This window comes from Pelodiscus sinensis, chromosome 5 (genome assembly GCF_052426305.1).
Source record: "Pelodiscus sinensis isolate ZL-2025 chromosome 5, ASM5242630v1, whole genome shotgun sequence".
Taxonomy (NCBI): Eukaryota; Metazoa; Chordata; order Testudines; family Trionychidae; genus Pelodiscus; species Pelodiscus sinensis.
In genome coordinates, this window is record NC_143056.1 from 34555328 (window position 1) to 34574087 (window position 18760).

Sequence of the window (18760 nt, forward strand, 5' to 3'; positions counted from 1 at the left end):
GGGGGTAGGGATGTTAAATTTCAATTAATTAACTAATCAAATAGTTGATGAGATTTCCACATTCTGCTTTTGAAATTCGTATCGATAACGACTTCCACATTCCGCCTTTGAAATGTACAAGAGCCCCAGCAGGGGTTCTTGTGCATTGCAAAGACTGAAATGCCTTGTGGAGCCTGGGGCCAGCGGGGGCCTCAGAATCCCATGGGGCCCCAGGCTCCTTGCGGCACTTCCAATTTGAAATGTACAAGAACCCCCACTGGGGCTCTTGTGCATTTCAAAGATTGAAACACCATGTGGAGCCCAGGTGAGCAGGAGACTCCCTACTGGCCCTCGTCTCCAGGCAGCGTTTCAATCTTTGAAATGTACAAGTGTCCCCACTGGGGCTCTTGGACATTTCAAAGTTGTCGGCTACTGTGCCCCTGCTCCCTCCCACAGAACTGGGGGGAACTGGCTTTTAAGCCAGCTTCCTCTAGCACCTCCTCCTCTTCTCCCCTCCCCCTGCCACCTCTTTCTGATAGAGGTGTTGGGGGGAAGCAACTAGTCGACTAGTGTGTTGTCTATCCGATAAGCTTCTGCTTATTGGATAGTTGACTAGTCGATTAATCGCTTAAATCCCTACTGGGAGTGCAGCTAGAGGCTGGGGACGGCCTGTGCAGCCCCTGCCCTCAGGCAGGGCCGGTTCGAGCCACACTTGCGCCCTGGGCAGCAGGCGCACGATGCATGTGTGGCTGTGCCCTGGGCGCACGGCGCACACGCGGCACCGCCCCCCGCTGTGCACCTTACAGCTGCAATCGGAGGTCCCCCATAGGTTAGCACCCCGGGCAGCTGCCTGGCTAGCCCCCCCCCTTAATCCAGCCCTGCCCTCAAGAGAAGCCGCCACTTGGAGACCACAGCCCTGGCCCCCTGGGAGGAGACGTTGCCACAGCAGTGCCACCCTTGCTGCCCTGGATGGCCCCCGTAAATTTCCTCCACACTGCCTCTCAGCTCCCTGCCCTGGACTCCCTGCACTGTGTCCTGTACAAACACTCTCTCCCCTGAGCCACCCACAGCAAATGCTGAGCCTCAGTCCAGCCCCTGAAACCTCTCGCCCTCAGTCCAGACCCTGAAACCTCTCACCTCCCTGCCGTCACTCCTGCATCCCAACCTCCTTTGTATTCTACCAGAAGACAGAAAAACTTCAAATACTGTCTACCAAGAAGCTCTTCTAGGTAAAGTTTGAATCTCTTTCCTTCTTTTATTAATACAAACTTATTTTTCCTTTATTTTTGAAAAATACAATTATTTACATAAAACATGTACATTTTCCTTTTATTTTCCAAACAAACACACAAAAAATTATTTCGCTTAAAGACCAGAGCAATGTCGGGTATTTCTGCTAGTATCTTTATACCTGGGCTGTTGGGACAATGGGTCTACCCTCAGTGAATTACTGATGTACAAAAATAACTCTGAGATTATCGTGCAAACAGTTTGACTGCTACTTACACTGACAGCTTCAAAGTGCAGTGCAAATGTTAACTCACTGTTCCTCAGCAGTCACACACCTTGTGAGCATTAGCAGTCTTAGGCCAGGGCCAGCCCACAACATTTTGGCACCTGAGGTGGGGAGCTCTAATGATGCCTCTATACCCCATTGCTTGGGCCAAAACTTTGAAAGGTCTCAATTCAGCCTTCTTCCTGTTCTACTCTAGAGAAAAGAGAATACATATGCATCATCAGCAGACACAATTTTCTACACTCTGTGTCCTAGTGCTGCCCCCCCCCCCCCCCGCCCCACAGTCTGGCACCTGAGGGGGCTGCCTCAGTTCGCCTCATGGTAAGGCCAGCCCTGTCTTAGGCAGAAGCTTGGGAAACCGAGATGAAGAAAAGTTCAGTTCAGTGACTTATCTGAGACCATGTATTATCAATGTCACATGCGCCAAAGCTATGTCCAAGTCTCTCTAAAATAACTGAGATTAGAATTCATACATTGCTCATTCTTTACCCTGTATTCAGCCCACTTCATTGTTCTGCCTTGTAATTTTATGGGCCTTTTGTCTATTAGGAGGAATTTCCCTGCTTAAGATAAAATTATCCACTTGGATTTGCACTTATTCTGTGAATTCACTGCCATCAGCAGCCTAATGAAGAATGTGCAATAGCAGTCTGCAGTCTGGGTAAGTATAGTTAACATGAATGCTTGGAGTTAAGGATGGACCATGTTTGGAATGAATGAATGAAGGGAAGCATGAAGGTGATAGCAATTACAGAAAGCCTGAATTCTCTCAGTATTAGATGGTTTGGTTATCTGAAAAGATGATCAGAACAATATATAGGAAACAGGTGTTGAACTTAGAAGTGAAGGGTAAGAGAAATCTGGAAGACCCAAAACTAGATGGATGGATGTTATACACAAGGACTCGACTAGGCGCAGAATTTCTGAGAAACTGCTTTGAGACAGAATGGAAAAGAGAAGAACTGGTAGAGTGGCCCCCATACAGGTGGTTAGAAGAAGAAAAATCTGTGGAATGGGTACGAAGTATGCAGTGTGTGTGTCCTGGGGGAGGATTTTTCTCTTAGTTGTTTCTATATTGGCATTTAATCTTATGTAAATATAAACAACATTACCCACCCCTAGATTGCCATGTGAAAGCTCCCCAGGCCAACTTGCCATATCTAAGGTGAACAAACTTAGAGACATTGAATAAAGTAGAAAAATGCATTTTCTCTCCCGATACATTTTTTTAGCTTGTAATACTATTAGACAAATACATCAATGATGTTTAGGTATAACACATTGCATTCTTCACCTTCCAAAGCGCCTTTGGAGCTGGAAGTCAGTCTTAGGAAAAGACACTGTGACTGTCAACAAAGCAGGTTCCTAAGGGAATTAGGCACCCAAATCCTATTGAAATTCAGTGGCAATTGGATTCCTGAGTTCTGCGGGCTCCCTTAAAAATCCCCAAAAACCTATGCCTACTTTAAGCACAGTTGCATCTTTTCTTTATTTCCAAATAGCTCCAAAAGAACTTGGAAAATTTAATCAATTTTGGAGGTCATTCTGTAAAAACATATACTCGTGACTATGCAAGTAGCACTGGATAAAGCCCTTAGGCTGCGCTTTGGGGGAAATTAAAGGCTTGTAAAAGCTAAGGGTCAATTCAGGCTTATTGTAAAGCAGGGCTGAGGACAGACTTTGCTGGGCTCTATACAATGTGAGCAGGAGCTCTGCTCCAGGCCCTGTAGGGGTGGGGCCTTGGGAAGAAGGGGCAAGGCTAAGGGCAGCCAGCCCTCATTGCCAGGTGGACAGCACTGCATGGGACTCTGGTGATGATTTTAAATGGCCCAGAGCTCTGGATGCTGCTGTTGCAGTAGCAGTGGTGACAGCACAGAACCCCTGACTTTTTTAAATCAGTAGACCCTGGGGCAACTGCCCCTTTTGTCCCTCCCGTTAGCAACCCTGTTGTAAGGAGTTTGGCTCTAACTCCACTGAATAGATGTGTCTATTTATTCCAAAGCTAAATTTGGCTAAGTTTAGGCTGACGTTGTTTTGTTTCCCCACCCTTTAAAAAATATAACACAAGAATTACATTTACAACAACAGAATGATTATAATGTGCTGTCCATTGCAAAGCACTTTGAAAAAGCATGGGGAGACTCATTTCCAGCATTTTACAGATGAGCAAACAGAGGCATGGAGATCTTGCACTGAGACCTACAGGGGCAGGCCACCTGCCCTTGGGAAGCACCATGGTGAAGTCAGTGGGACTCCATGTGAATGCAGAGATTCACCTGTGCAGAACTCGGCGCTGGATTAGGGCTTTGGTGACTTTCCAAGTGAGAGACAGGAAGGCTAAAACCAGAACCGAATCCCACTGGAATACTACTCCATGCTGCAACCAACATGGTGCTGCCTTGCTGCCAAATGAGTGTTACAGTGGCTTTCCCTTTTCTAACCTTTTCCAATATGCACTGAAATTTGTTTACAGGCTAAGGCATTGCAGCAAGGCTGTTCTCTTTCAGATAGCAACTTATAAAGCTGGACAATAACAAAAGAACAGTACTTCTTAATACTATTAATACTGTTTTAATACTATAGCTGATCTTTTCAGAAGTCAGCCGCTGATATTTGTTCAAAACTATGCACATCATTGCAAATACAGTGGAGGTTTTTTAATTCTTGCAGGGTGATGAAATTTCTTGTTCACTTATGAAACCCATCATGTTCCCATGCCAGCTCTGAGCACTTTGATGAAGCAATGGACAGTGCTGCTTCCTGCACTATACTGTCCTTTTCTTATCAATTGTAAAATCATACCCACAACTTAAAAAGTTAAAAGAAAGTTATGGTGGAAGAATCAAATTGAAATGCAAAAAGAAATTGTGGAACAGATGCTAAGATGAAGACCCACCCCCAGACAGCTTTTTGGGGCCCAAGTCCCTATCTATCTATCTACTGATCTATCGATCTATTGATTGATCAATCAAATTTCAGGAAAGATGTGGACAAATTGGAGAAAGTCCAGAGAAAAGCAACAAAAAGTAGTAAAGATCTAGAAAACATGAGAGAAGACTGAAAAAATTGTATTTGTTTAGTTTGGAGCTGACATTGCTTTCTGTGCAATTTTTTTCTCTCTGTTGTTGTTGATGTTGCTGCAAAACCAAATGATTAAAAATTGTCAGTCAAAAAGTGAAGTTATTGGTTTTGGGGTGATTTTTTTTAATACAATATCTCCTGTTTTCTGAGATCTAAAAAATATCACCTTCAGGTAGATGTCACAGGAGGCTCTCAGCACAACATGGAGCCAAGTCCATAGTTAGTACCTGTTCCACAGGTTACTGCTAGATTCAGGTTTTTGTATAGTTTTTTTAAAGGGTTTTTTTTACTTTTTTTTGTCCAGACTGCCAACACTGAAGTCTGTATTGTGGACAAATATCGATTCTCAGTGAACTGGTGTAAACCCAGTTACACTGGCTTTACTACATTATAACCACGAGCATAGTCTGGCCCTGTATTATTTTAACCCCAAGAGAAGAATAGCATGAGGATTAGCAGTTGAAGCTTTTCTTGTGCTATGTCTCTATTTCTGTGCCTCTTTGTGTCCTGGAGACACTGAACCACACTGTAAGGAAGGAATAATTCCAACAGAGTTGCACCAAGGTGAGTTCTACGTGTGTTTCAAGAATAATTAACTTTTAAGAATCTGAAGCTGAATCTTCCAATTATAATAAAACCATCTCAAAAGGGGAGAGCAGATATATTAACAAAAGTGAAAGCAGACAAGTTTGGTTTTTGGCAAGCCTGTGTAAATTTACATCAGTTTAAAAGGTTGCTGAAGACATTGGGGGCTCCTAGAAACCTTGTTAAAATTGCACCATCACATTAGAAGGTTGGCAAGAATGAGTTCCCTGTACAGTGATACTCTGTCTGGCTATGGCAGTATAATTCCAGTCATAATTGTAAGATTTATCCCTGGAATTCATAAGCTTTTTGCCTTTGAAATATGGTTTGTATCAAAAGACCAGGTATTTAAAAAAATCCCATGATAGGATCCCTTCCCCACAATCTTCATATGTATATTAAAATTGGAAGGCAAATAGATTTCTAATGTTTCTGACTTTTTCTTTGTGAGAGCATGCATGCCTGGTTGAAGGTGTATAGAATAAGACAAAAGGGCCAATTTTGTGGGGGCCACTTAGTTAAATTATCAGCCTCACAGCACAGGATGAGCTACAATCTTTATTCCTGTTTGATTTCTGCATTTGCTTTTCACCGGTTAGGACAATGACAGTTCCATGCTGGTGCAATTTCACTGATTTCAGTGACTTGCCCTGGTCTCACAATGAATCCTTGTTAGATCTTTCAGTAATAAAACCCATGAGTCCTAACCAGTACCATCAATGGGGCAGCAGCTACTGGAGCCTGGGCCCTTTAAATCTCTGCCAGAGTTCCAGGCGGCACTGAGAGCTGACTGCTCCCTAGTCCCATCCCTTTCATCTGAAGCCCTGCCCTTTACGGGGGGCTCAGAGCGAAGCCCCCACTCACATTGCTCACAAGCCAGTCCTGATCCTATCTCCCATCCACCACCTTTAAATCACTAGACCATACACTTGCTCTTTATAGTCAAAGCAATAAAATATAATGGCTGTATTTTGCTCTCAGTTACACCTAGGCAACTCCACTGATTTCATATTATTTTGATACTATACAGTTTGAGTGGTGTTTCTTGGATGTAAATATAAGGAAAGAATTCGGCCTGTTTCATCAATTATATATTTCTTTCACGGTTCACTGTATTGGGGCAAATTGCAAAGGTTCATTTTCACCTAAAGGTCTGTTGCTAACTTCATTGTCACTACTGAAGCATTCTTTGTAATGCTACTAGTCATAGTGATATCTTTTGGCTGCTGTAACTCAGATTGCCGCACACCAAAGCAGCACTTGAGCATGTTCAGGATATCCTTTTGCCCAGTTTCGCTCACAAAGCAGTACAGTATTGGGTCAGCAATACAATTGAGACTCGTTAAGGCCTGTGTGATTCTATAAGCCTTAAACATACTGGCAGATTGGCTACTGTTTGTCTCATTAAGCACACTGGCAGATTGGCTAAAGTCTGACTCAGTGATGCTGCGAACCAGCAACACAACATGGTAGGGAGTGAAGCAAAAGAAGAAAGTAATGGTGATGCTCAATAGCAGCTTCTTGATTTTCTTTTTTTCTCTGTCTTCTGTGGCTTGATTATGCTTCACAGCTTGGTAGATTTGTTGGTAGCAAAACAGCATGACTGCCAAAGGGATCATGTATCCTGAACAGGTCCGGAAGATGTTTTCTATGGCTTGCCAATATTCTAAAGGATGTTTCTCATAACATAGGAGATGTTTAGTGGAATTGCAAACTTCTGTAAATGTATCTTTCTTCACCAGAATTATACAGTTCACGCTGGTTTCCAAAATCCAAACAAAGATACTAACAAGCAAGGCAAATCTTCTTGTGCGCAAGTGTTGAAATCTGAGAGGGTAAACTAATGCCAGATATCGATTAAGGGAGATGCAGGTGAGGAAGGCAGCACTAGTATACAAATTCATATACATAAGGAAGGCGGAAATCTGGCAAAGCCAAGGAGCAAATTGCCAATTATCTCCACGCCAAGTGTAATCAATCCACAGAGGCAAGGTCAGAGAGTATAGGAGGTCAGCTAAGGATAAACTGAAGAGGTATATCGCTAACTCGTTTTTTTTCCTCACTTGTATACAAGATACACAGAGGGATGCACAATTGACAGGAATACTGATCACAAACACAATGATGTAAACAAATGGAAACAAGTTCTGATCCAGATTGTGCTCTTCAATGCATACCATATTTATAGTCATATCTCCTTATTAAAGCAGTCTTTGAGTTAATTCCAGCCTGGATACTAGCAAGCTCTGTAGTCTTATGGCTCACTTTCTTTTGCTAATTCCCCAGGGAACGGTGACAAAGATCCCATCCAGTGTACTGGAACTTCCTTCTGTTGCGAGGGAAAAAAATGTCATTTGGTTGAGCATTCAGTGAACCCAGTATGCAAAAATATAGTGGCCTTCGAACACTCCAAGCAGGAGTCAAAGAGCTAGACTCACAGGGCTTGATTCACATAGGGGCCAGTTGCTGTTTTCTGATTCAAAGCTGTCTAGCTCTGGAACAAATAAGTCTATACAGGGGCTGCCCCCAACTTCTGCCAGTAGAGGAACAGGCACAGTGGAGGCTTCTGTGCAGTGTCCCCTCCTCTCTTTGGCCCACCCATGTCCCACCCTTGTAATAATGTCCTTGACATATCCCTTCCTTCCCCTGACACAGCAGATCAAGGAGGTGGCTAGCACAGATAGCACCAGCTTCAAATTAGTAGAAAGTTCTCATGGGCAGACAGGATTTTTCACTGGCCTTCTCTGGATACTTTAAAGCCATTCTGTGTTTTCTGCAAAGCAATATTAAATAACTAGCAGACTTACTGTGAGGTCAATTTCATGAGGTCAGTATAAATTCTGCACCTTCAATTAATTCCAAGATCACAGTATCTGCCGTCCTAATGCACGGGACAATCTTCCAATTCCCATTCATGAAACCAGCACCTTTCGCTCTTCAAATCCCTTCTGAGAAATCCCATCTGTCATATTGCCTACATGAAATAAGTGCATTTTTTTATTTAAAAAATGGATTGCCATTTACATCAGTGGGCTTTGGATTAAGCCTATAGCAAATGTACTAGCAACATCAAATCAGGCTTGAATTGCTGGCATAATTTCAGAGAGAGATCAGAGGGGTCTTTTAAATAATAGGTACAGCTGTTCCTATTATCATGGACAGTACTACCCCATGTTACCAGTATGCCCCTCACTGCTGAGATTCCCACCATGATGAATTTCTCCTGTTCTCATTTTCATCTTTTTAAAAAATGATTACCAATATGGGTCATCTGTGTGAACCAGCCTACCTTCATTTCATTTATTCTCCATGTACAAAGAGAATGGGTCTGATCCTGTCCTCAGTAAAGACCCTTTATACCACTCAAGAGGTGACAAGGGCCTTAGCAGGGATAGAAAGAGTCCCATGAATACCCCTGTGCAGGGATGGAACAGCGAGCCCTAAACCCCCCCCCCCCCACACACACACAAAACCCCAGCCTAGAGTTTTACCAAGGAAGTGGATAAGGGAAAGCAGGGAGGGGGCTGGAACACTCTTCACTCAGGCTATTTAGGGCTGTGGAAAAGCTCTGTGGGGCTTCAATGACTTATTGCAGAGGCCATTTTGGCACCTAAAGCAAACCAAATCTGCCCTTACTCTTCTGGGCTGCACCTTCTGTGTTATGAAGTACAGCATGGGATGTGGGCCATTCCTGTGACTGTATATGAAGGAGTCAGTTCTGATATACCTACAGAGGCTACATCTAGACTGCAGAGTTTTTTTTGGAAAAAGATACGCAAATTGTGAACCACAATTTGCATATCTTTTTCCACATTTTTTATTTCAGAAGAAGATTTTCAGAAATGTGGCCTACCTAGAATCATAGAATACTAGGACTGGAAGGGACCTCGAGAGGTCATCAAGTCCAGTCCCTGCCCTCATGGCAGGACCAAATACAGAGGACCTATACAGAGCCAAAATTCAGAAAAACCTCCTCTTTTGTAAACCTCCTCACCGAGAGGAATACAGGGATGCAGAAAGAACGTGCCCACTTTTTTGGAAACTGTTCTGAAAAAGTGGACACGTTCCCTGGATTTAGCAGAGTTTTTCTAGGATACCGGAAAACCTCTGCAGTCTAGACATAGCTAGATTGAACATATGTGCTTTGCAAAAATCATGAGATCTCATCATCTTAATTTGTGTAAATTCCCCTTCTTCCTGCTTATAACATTCCCTTGTGTCTCTACTACAAAGGTAGGTCAGTGTACGCTGCCTCACATCAACCTAGCTGTGGATATGTCTACATGTAAATTTACCTCCTACTGATACAAGTGCTTCATACCAACATCAGTGGCACTGGAACAATTTTTAGGGAGAGGGTGTTGACTTATGCCCTTCCCCCTCGATCTATTTATGCCCTTCTGATAACTGACAACTCTCCCAGATTGGATTGACCAGATGCCATTTGCCACAATGGTGCTCAGTTTGTCAGGTCCAGGAGAGTTGTCAACCCTAGTCACAGGCATGCGCAGCATATTTCATTAGAGTGTGCACCTAAAGAATTTTTTTAAAATGTACTTTGACCTCCCATTAGCCACACTCCTAACCACTGTTAACCACGGCCCTGGCCCCCATTAGCCATGTCTCTGGAGGTAACCCTCTCCAGGCAAGATGGGCACATGACCAAAAGTAAAATGTGTTATGTGACACACCCCCCCCAGGACTTTTCCCACCATCCTCCTACCAATAGGGATTAATTCTCCTCCTCCCCCTGCATGCAACTATCCTGCAATTGCATTAACCCAATGTGTGTGACATTAACTAGGGGGCAGAGAAGTTAGAGGAAGTGTTCCCTCTAAGAGTTTCCTCCCATGAGCAGAATGAATTTTGTGTTGTGCACCAGTACTGAGTTCATGTGGCTTGTTTGGATGTGCCATTGTGGCACCCAAGTTATTAATAAATATCTACCTTTCCACTCTGCTGCCATGTCTCCTCCCCTTGCTCCATCTACTCCTATGGTTCCTGCTGCCCCCCAACCCCTCAGCCTCCTCTGCTGTCCTGATTCCTGCCCTTCTCACTGCCTTCAGCCTTCCTGAGACCTGACCCCTCTCCACCAGCCCTTCTCTCCCCTCTGTGCCCACTCCTCCGGTAGCCCCACTCTGATCATGTGAGCTACCCCTCCTCCTTTCCTCTTCTAACACCTCCCTCGCCTCTCCCCTCTGGTGCTGGTCCCTCCCCTGCAGGTGTCTGCCCTTCTGCTTCACTCCCAGAATTCCCTGGCACCTGCACCTTCCCTTACCCCTGCTTCCTCCTGGTGCCTCCCCCTTCCCTCACTGCCCCTGCCCCCTTTGCCCTTTTTTCCCTGATGCCCATCCCCTCACCACCCTTTGCCCCCATTCCCCTCATGCCCTTCTGCCCTCACACATGATTTGCTCCAACCCCACCTTCCTCATGCCTACCCTTTCTGTCAATCCTTCTCCCAGAACCTCCCCCTTCAATACCCAATGCCCTTACCCTCTCCTCTTCGAGCATCACCCTGTCCCCCCTCCCACTGACACCTCCCCTCCTGCCCTTTTCCTCATTGTCTCCACTTCCCCCCTAGCATTTGTGTCTCCTCTACCCTGTCCCTTTGGTGCCTTCCCCTTTCTTCCCCCTCTCCCCTCCCCCTCTGTACAAGCCCCTTCAACTTCTTCCCCTTTCTTCCTCCTCCACCCTCCCCCACCGCAAAAGCCCCTTCCTCTCCCACCCCTTCCTCTTATCCTCCCCCCCCCGTCCTTACCTTCAGCTTCTGCTTTACAGCTTGCAGGGCTGGAGTCAGAGCCAGTCCAAGCGGCAGGGCCGGGGGGGGGGGGGCGGGGCGCCGCGCAGTGCTGCAGGGCCGGGTGCTGCCGGGACGCGCGGGGGTGCCCCTGGGGTGCCACGCAGTGCTGCCGGGCCGGGCGCCATGCAGTACTGCCAGGCCGGGTGCCGGGTGGTGCTGCTGGGACAGGCAGGGGCATCCCCAGGGGTGCCACGCGGTGGTGTAGGGTGGGGCCTGGGCTGCAAAAATGGCTCAGGCCGCCATCTGTAGTTGGGCCCCAGCTGCTTTTGGAGCTGTGCTGCTGGGTTTTAAAACTCCCGGTGTTTCCCCTTTCACCTGTTGTGCGGTGTTTGAGGATGCCGCGCATGCGCTCTCTCTGCCCCACAGTGCTCAGTAGATGCCTGCAGGGAATTTAAAGTGAGGGGCTGTGGCGCTCCGTCACAAATCCCCCTACTCCTTCAGCAGCTGCTGGCTGGCCCCAGACATTAGGGTGTTCCTGGGCACACCTGGCACACCCTGTGCGCACGCCTATGACCCTAGCCCTTCATTGCTCCAGGCGGGGGAGCAGCTGGTGACAGCTGCTGAGTCCTCAGCCTGAGCCAGGAGCAGAGCCTCAGGTTGGTGGCAGAACCCTGGGTGACAGTGGAGCCTTCAGAGCCATTGTCCTGGATCCCTGAGCCAACAGGCTGCAGAGCCCATTGGCGATGGGACCCTGAAGGTCGACAGAGCTCATGAAGCAGTTGCGTGGTGGGATTCTGGTGGGCTGGTGGCATTAGTATCTATGAGCAGATTGCTTGGGCAATGCAGTACAAGGGGTACAACAGTCATCCACAGCAGAGGGTAGGTCTAGACTGCAATCTAAAATAAAAATAAGATATGCAGTTTGCGCTATGCAAATTGCGTCTCTTATTTTGATTTTATTTCCAAATAGGCTATTTCAAAAATTGGCGTGTCTATATGGCACTGAATTTTGAAATAAAGCACTATTTCAAGTCATCCCTTATTCCTCATGGAATGAAGTTTACAGGGATGATGAAACAGCGTGTCCGCTATTTTAAAAATTATTTCAAAATAGCGGACATGTTCTTTGGATGCAGGGTAGCTATTTTGTGATACCTCTGGAATCCTGAAATAGCCTTGCAGTCTAGATGTACCCAGAGCTGAGTGAAAGACAAGAAACTATCAGAAGACCACAAAGGCCAACAATTGATCTGGTGCTGAGCCGCAGACCTGCAGCTTTCTAAAAGGGATGCATACCATACTTTGTAGTGACCCCACCACCATGCCACCATGAATTCTTCCAAGGAGCCCAAGTCACGGGTTTCTGCCATGAACAGCAAGGAAGAGGAGGTGGAGGAGGAAGAGGACTATTGGGGATAAATAAGTGGGATCCAGCTGTGCTGCAAATCAGGAGCTGTTCTTGACTCCACTTTAATCCAGCTAGTTTTGCAATCGAAGCTTGGGTAAATAAATGTGTAAATAAATGTCCCATTACAGTTATGGCTCCTACAACTTAGCAGAGCACAGTGATTGATTTTTTCATCAATTGATTAGTACTAGGAGAGGTAGAGTATTATCTACTCAGCAAACAGAGGTAGAGTGCTATCTGCTCTTCCTTCCTTTCTAGAGTTAGTGGGGACAGAGGATGGACTGTGCAGAGCAGTGTGTTTATGTACACAGGAATGTCCTTTTAAGCCTCCTGAGAGATCTCTTTGAAACTTCCATGAGGATAGACTACAATTCTCTCCCACAGGTTTTTAGGGATGGTGGCTTTATTTTTTCCTCTGATGTAGGATACTTGGCCATTCCAGTCAGCAATAACTTTGACAGGACCTATTGCTTTAAAAAGGCAGCAAATGGGTCCAAGCAAATCCAGGGCACCAGCAGCAACTGTGCTCCCTTTGCCTTTGTTAGCCTCAGGAGTGAGATATCGGCTGAAATTAACACTACCTGTGGACCATGGTGCCACTATTCAGTTCCATTGCCTATACTCAGTTTCATGCCACTGAAAAATTCCCTATTTGGTTTTTCACCCCAGCAGGTCACACTCCACACTGCTTGAGCTGAGAGTGGCACTGGGCACAAGCACTCCAAAGCAGGCATGTCAATAAGCACATTTTGTCTAACACTTTAGGGGAGAAAGGGAAGGGGGGAGAGCTGCATCTTAAATTTTGCCTTTCATTCCTACTATGCTGATAAAAGTACCTTTGTTTTATCAGTCGTTACAGCTGTTGTGGCTTTGATGGGGACTTTCTGCACCAGTGGAAGAACTGACTCAGATAAGGAGGAGAAAAGACAGGACACTGGAGGATGTGTTCTGTGAGATTCTGAAACAAATGCTGCATCAGACCTTGAGCTCAAGGTCTGGAGGGTCAGCATTGCTGATTGTGTGGAGAAGGAAAAAGTGGACGGCTGAAAGGGCCAGGAGTCCCAGCAGGAAAAGGAGAGGGAGATGCACCAGGACATAACAAAGCATCTCAGGCAGCAAACACAGATGCTGCAGACTCCAGGTTCAACAGCCTTGGGCTCAACTTTTAATGACGTTTGTAGAGAACTGCAGCATAGTTCATACCTACACCCTCTCAGCATTCCAGCTGGCCGCAGGGCCCACAAGCATACCCCTGTCACTCCATCCAGAGGGAAAGCATGGACAGCCATGCTGAGTTTGTTTGGGGGCCTTATATCTGGCTGTTGGAACTCAGCAGACAGTTACTCCACCTCCACTCTGACGACAAGTTTTCCCCTTTTGCTTCACAAAATTTTGTAGGATCTAAGAGGCAGTTATTACCATTGCACTATTTTTGCACTGAGATCTAGTCTGATGAGTAAACAATGCAGGTGCCATTTCAATTTACCAAAAGCACATTCTGCACCTGCAACTTAAACCTAATTTGATGATGAAGAGATACACAGAGTTGTCACTTAGGCTACATCTAGACTACAGGCTTCTTTCGGAAGAAGCTTTTTTTGGAAGAGATCTTCCGAAAAACCTTCTTCCAAAAGAGAGTGTCCACACTGCAAAAATGCATTAAAAAAGCGCTTTTCCGAAAGAGATCATCCAGACTGAATGGACACTCTCTCACATGTAAGCTGTGATTGCTATGGACAGAATGGCCACCAGCAAATCTGTGCTTTTTCCTCTTTCCTCTTCTTCTGAAATAACTCCCTCTTCCCCATCCATACATGCCTTTTTGCAAAAGAGCTCTTTTGGAAAAAGGCTTCTTCCTCGTAAAATGAGGATTACCAATGCCAGAAAAACTCCTCTGTTCTTTCAGTTTTCCTGTGGAAGAATACAATTGCAGTGTGGACGTTCCTCAAGTTTTGTCAGAAAAATGGCCGTTTTTCCAACAAAAATCTGTAGTGTAGACATATCCTAGGGTATGTCTAGACTACATGCCTCTGATGACAGAGGCATGTAGATTAGGCTACCTGGCATAGGAAAATAATCGCCGCTTTATTTAAATTAAAATGGCTGCCGCGCTGAGCCGATCAGCTGTTTGTCGGCTCAGTGTGCTAGTCTGAACACTCCGCGGTCAACATCAAAGGCAGTTGTCGACCGCCCCGGTAAACCTCATCCCACAAGGCATAGCCTTGTCGACGGAGCCATGTAAAGTAGTTTACTTGGCATAGTCAAAGAAGCGGGGATTTAAATAATCCCCGCTTCATTAAAATAAAAATGGCCGTCTTGCTGTGCCGACGATCAGCTGATCTGGCACAGCGCGGCAGTCTAGACGCAGCGCGGTCGACAAGGGAAGCCTTTGTTGACCGCTCCAGTAAATCTCATTTCAGCGTGACGGCCATTTTTGTTTTAAAGAAGCGGGGATTATTTAAATCCCTGCTTCTTTGACTATGCCGAGTAAACTACTTTATATGGCTCCGTCAATGGAGCCATGTAGTCTAGATGTACCCTAGTATAAGAAACCAGCTGTAGGAATAGCCTGGGAAAATTAAATATGGAGTAATATACTTGAGTAACATCTGGAGAAGTGGATTAATCATATATCCTTTTGGGGAAGTATGTAAAGAAGCTAGTAAAGACCGCCTTCTAATCATTCCAGAGAAAAGTCTATCCCAGCTCTGGTATCTCTACAGCTCCCATTTCCATTATATGTTTGTCCTGAACACTGCATTTCAGATCCATAGAGCATTGTCTAAGGAGTCTTGAAAGTTTCTCCTTGCACACCTCCATTTGAAAACAATGGAATTAGCACAAAATTAGCCTTTGATTTGATCACAATCATAAAGAGACTAGTAATTTCAATTTAGTGGAAGAATTTTTTTTAGACTGGAGAATACCTTAATTTTGGGAATCAAAAAAATCCAAGCAAAGTCTGAATACTGGTTTGTATTATGAACTATAAGACTTATGTATTCATTTCAACAAATCCTACTTTTGTCACTAACCACGAGCTTAATCTCATCTGCAAGAGGCACATTTCACTAGGCTTTTCACTTTTTTAATTAAAAAATATCCAACTAATTGATAAAAGCAATTTTCAGTATACTGTGCTATGCTGCTGTAAATAAATGGTTCTGCAGGTAAGATAATGATTAGAGAACTGTGTTGCAAAAGCTGGAAAATCTGTGAGGGCTACTGCTGCAGTAGCACTATGCAAAACAGCAGTAGAGCAGTCAGAAGTTGTAGGTGCATTAAGTTGGTCTGAAATGTCTGTTTTCTATCAAATCCATGTTGAAAACAGTATTGTTTTATATGCTTAAAATGAGAGAGACCCAAATTAAACCTTCTAAGAATAACACCTCCTTAATCTGAATCTTGATTTGAACTTTGCAAGTGGTCCATATCTTTAGATTAAAAAATTCAAGTCTGTATCTGGACAAAGTTTCGGGTGTTTGAAAACCAGATTTTTATGGGAATTTTTATGCTTAAGCCCATATTTAATGTTCACTTAAAATGCCTCCTATATGAGTATGGTATCTCTTGTGCGCTATGCTTGAAATGAATAACATCTTATTTCATGAATTGTTAAATTTTACTCACAATTGATACAAATGTTATCTATCTTTATTATGGAGCCAAGGAAATCTACAAAGACTTCTGTTATCTCTGAGATATGCTTACTGTTTCTCAAAGCAATAAAAAACCCCAATTGTTTTCTCTGTGTCTATTGGTTAGTTTGTAAGTTCTATGGAAAGAGACTTTTTGTTTGTTTTATATAGTACACAGATACACATATTGTTGGTATTAAACAAATAATAAAGAACAATAATCTGATGAGCTGCTGGAACTCCTTAGCTATGATGATGCTGGGACAAAATTATAGTGACAGAAGCTGTATAGAGTAGAACTTTAGAGTTATGAACTGATCAGTCAACCATAGATCTCATTTTGAAATACACAATCAAGCAGCAGAAGCAGTGACATTTCCCCCCCTCCCCAATGGTGTTAAAGGCAAACTACTAAAAAAATAAAGGGAAAGCAGCATTTTTCTTCTGCATATTAAAGTTTACAAACTGTAATAAGTCAATGTTCAGCTGTAAACTTTTGAAAGAACAACCATAATATCTTAATAATCAGGTTGGCATAGTGTAGTAGTAATCTCCCATTCTTTGAAATGATCCACCACTCTTCCACCTTGAGCCTCTCACACATGTGGTATTAGCATTAGATAGTCTTTCTCCACACCCCTATATGTCTCATTGTTTAGTAGTTCTTGCTGATGCTGTCAGCATAACATTAAAAGAGAACCCGCAGAAGAGCTGTACTAAAGAATAATGCTGCTGGTAAAAGTTATGTCCCTGCTGGTTTCTTAAAAGTTCTAGACTTACCTGGAAAGCCATGCATTCCAGTGTTGCAGTTTTTACTCTGATGCCATAATTATTGTGAACAGGAGCTGGTCTTCAGACAGAAAACTGCTGCAGTAAAGAGTGACATTAGGAAAAGAGGAAACTGCAACCCACATGTTTCGTAGAGATTACACCAATGAGAAAACAGCTCAATGGACAGGATGAATGTATTCAGATTTGTTAAAAAAAAATCTGCCTTACTTTTCAGGCATTAATTTTTGTTTTCCACTTTGCCTTATTAATCTCCTTTTGGCAGCAAGAAAGTGAACAAAATGACTGAATAAGCCAGGGTGCTGAAACTTTGCCCATGTGAGGTTGCCTTGGCAACCTTACAAGAGCCCAAAATCAGCATCTGATTTCATAAAGTGGAGTATATTGTGGCCACCCTTTTCTATGCTACTGACGTGGAGAATGCAGAGAGGATAGCTCCATAGTTACAGTGCTCCATTTTTTAAATTTTAATATGCCAAAAATCAGAGGTTCTTACTAACTCCTGCTTGTTGAAGTATCAGACATTCATTTTTTATTTCAGCTTTTCTCAGACAACCTCATTCAGTTAGTTGGAAATTAGCCAGAACAAAACTTAACTGAAACTGAAAAGGACCTGAGGGTTTGACCCAATAAGAATTGATTCATTTCAAAATTTGTAAATATGGATTTAAAAACTATATTAATCCATTTACAGGGTCAAGTCTTTGAATGGGAGTTTTGCCTCAATAAGGACTACAGGATTTGACCCACGACATGAAAGTAAAATACATGTAATATACAGAATATGTAAATGTATATAAGTAAAAGTTCTATAAACTGCAATTAAGACCTGCTCCAACTGAAGTTAAAAGGAGGAAATTCAGGCCTTTGAATCTTTTAACAAATAATCCTGGTTTAACTATTGCACAGTTGGTTAATTTGTGCACATCCTCTTTTTTTCTCTGTGGGTGAGACACTTTGTTTTTGTTTACATTAATTCTCATAACTTTTGAGTTTGGTTGGTTGTGAATCACTTCTGCATTTGGTAGACTGGTACATCTCAGCAGCAGATTTCTACATACTGGGTAACACAAACAGATGGCCTATTTGCTGATTCAAATGAAATGAATAGGAGAAATTAAATATAGGCCCGTGGTATCATATTTCAAAACCGTGAAATGAGTTAACCAGCAAGTTCAGGCTCTGTCGAATCAGAAGACAACACTAGAGAGCTCTTTTCTGTTTGATTCAAAGATCTGAATTCTGTTTACCTGCCACAACAAGACCCAATATTTCCATTCACCATGTTTGCAGTGATGGGTACATTAAACCAAAATTTTACAGTAATGGATACATTAACCCTAAAATCACTGATCAGTTTCAAACTGAAGGATGCCTACAAAATGAGGTTCAGACAATAGTCTACAATATGGCAATTGGGTGTTTTTTTGCCACCTGAGATGGTGTACAGATCAGGACTCTATTTGGAAGGGAATCTGTCAGTCTTGCATTCTGCTCACTGATCTAAACATTCTGTAGCTCCCAGAGATTCTGACTCACCTTTCACCTCCCCATTGTGGACTCAGGATGAGATCGGTGGTAGCTTAGTTTTTCTGCTGAAGTTTCTTTTTCTGCCACGAGAAAGAAGCAATTTGTTTTTATTAATATAAAATGTTCAGATTGCTGTTTTTTCTTGTATTATGTTGTACGCTAACTATTATAACCAATTTCTTCACTGTGCACTTATCAGAAAAGGAAGCAGAAGCAGAAGAGGAGCTGAAGCATCATATACTGCGCAAGAACTTTCTGGGCATGTCTACACAGCAGCGTTACAGGCAGTCCCCAGGTTACATCAATCCGACTTACGTTGGATCCCTAGTTACAAACGGGGGGAGGGCGCACCTAGTATGGGGTGCCTTCCCCACTGTCGCCGCCTCCGGCGGCGCGGGGGGCGCTTCCCCCCAGCAGACCAGGGAGACGCGGAGTGGCTTTTCTCGCCGTGGAGGACGCGGGTCTGCTGGAGGGAACAAGTCACCAGCCAAAAG

General features: G+C 43.9%; 1 protein-coding gene across 3 annotated transcripts; it reads right to left on the bottom strand.

The window, feature by feature from the left end:
* Nucleotides 1–1206: 1206 nt before the first annotated feature.
* Nucleotides 1207–16855, bottom strand: GPR65 (G protein-coupled receptor 65). 3 transcript variants are annotated; one of them, XM_075926751.2, is made up of 3 exons: nucleotides 16728–16855; nucleotides 8008–8135; nucleotides 1207–7490 (listed from the first exon to the last, which is right to left on the bottom strand). In XM_075926751.2, the coding sequence occupies exon 3, from the start codon at nucleotides 7351–7353 to the stop codon at nucleotides 6307–6309; it is 1047 nt and encodes a 348-aa protein (XP_075782866.2). In that variant the 5' UTR covers nucleotides 7354–7490; nucleotides 8008–8135; nucleotides 16728–16855; the 3' UTR covers nucleotides 1207–6306. The 3 variants fall into 3 exon arrangements, with proteins under 3 accessions (XP_075782866.2, XP_006112089.2, XP_075782867.2); XM_006112027.5 differs by having other exon boundaries at nucleotides 7969–8135; XM_075926752.2 differs by lacking the exon at nucleotides 8008–8135 and having other exon boundaries at nucleotides 16728–16842.
* Between the last annotated feature and the right edge of the window lie 1905 nt (nucleotides 16856–18760).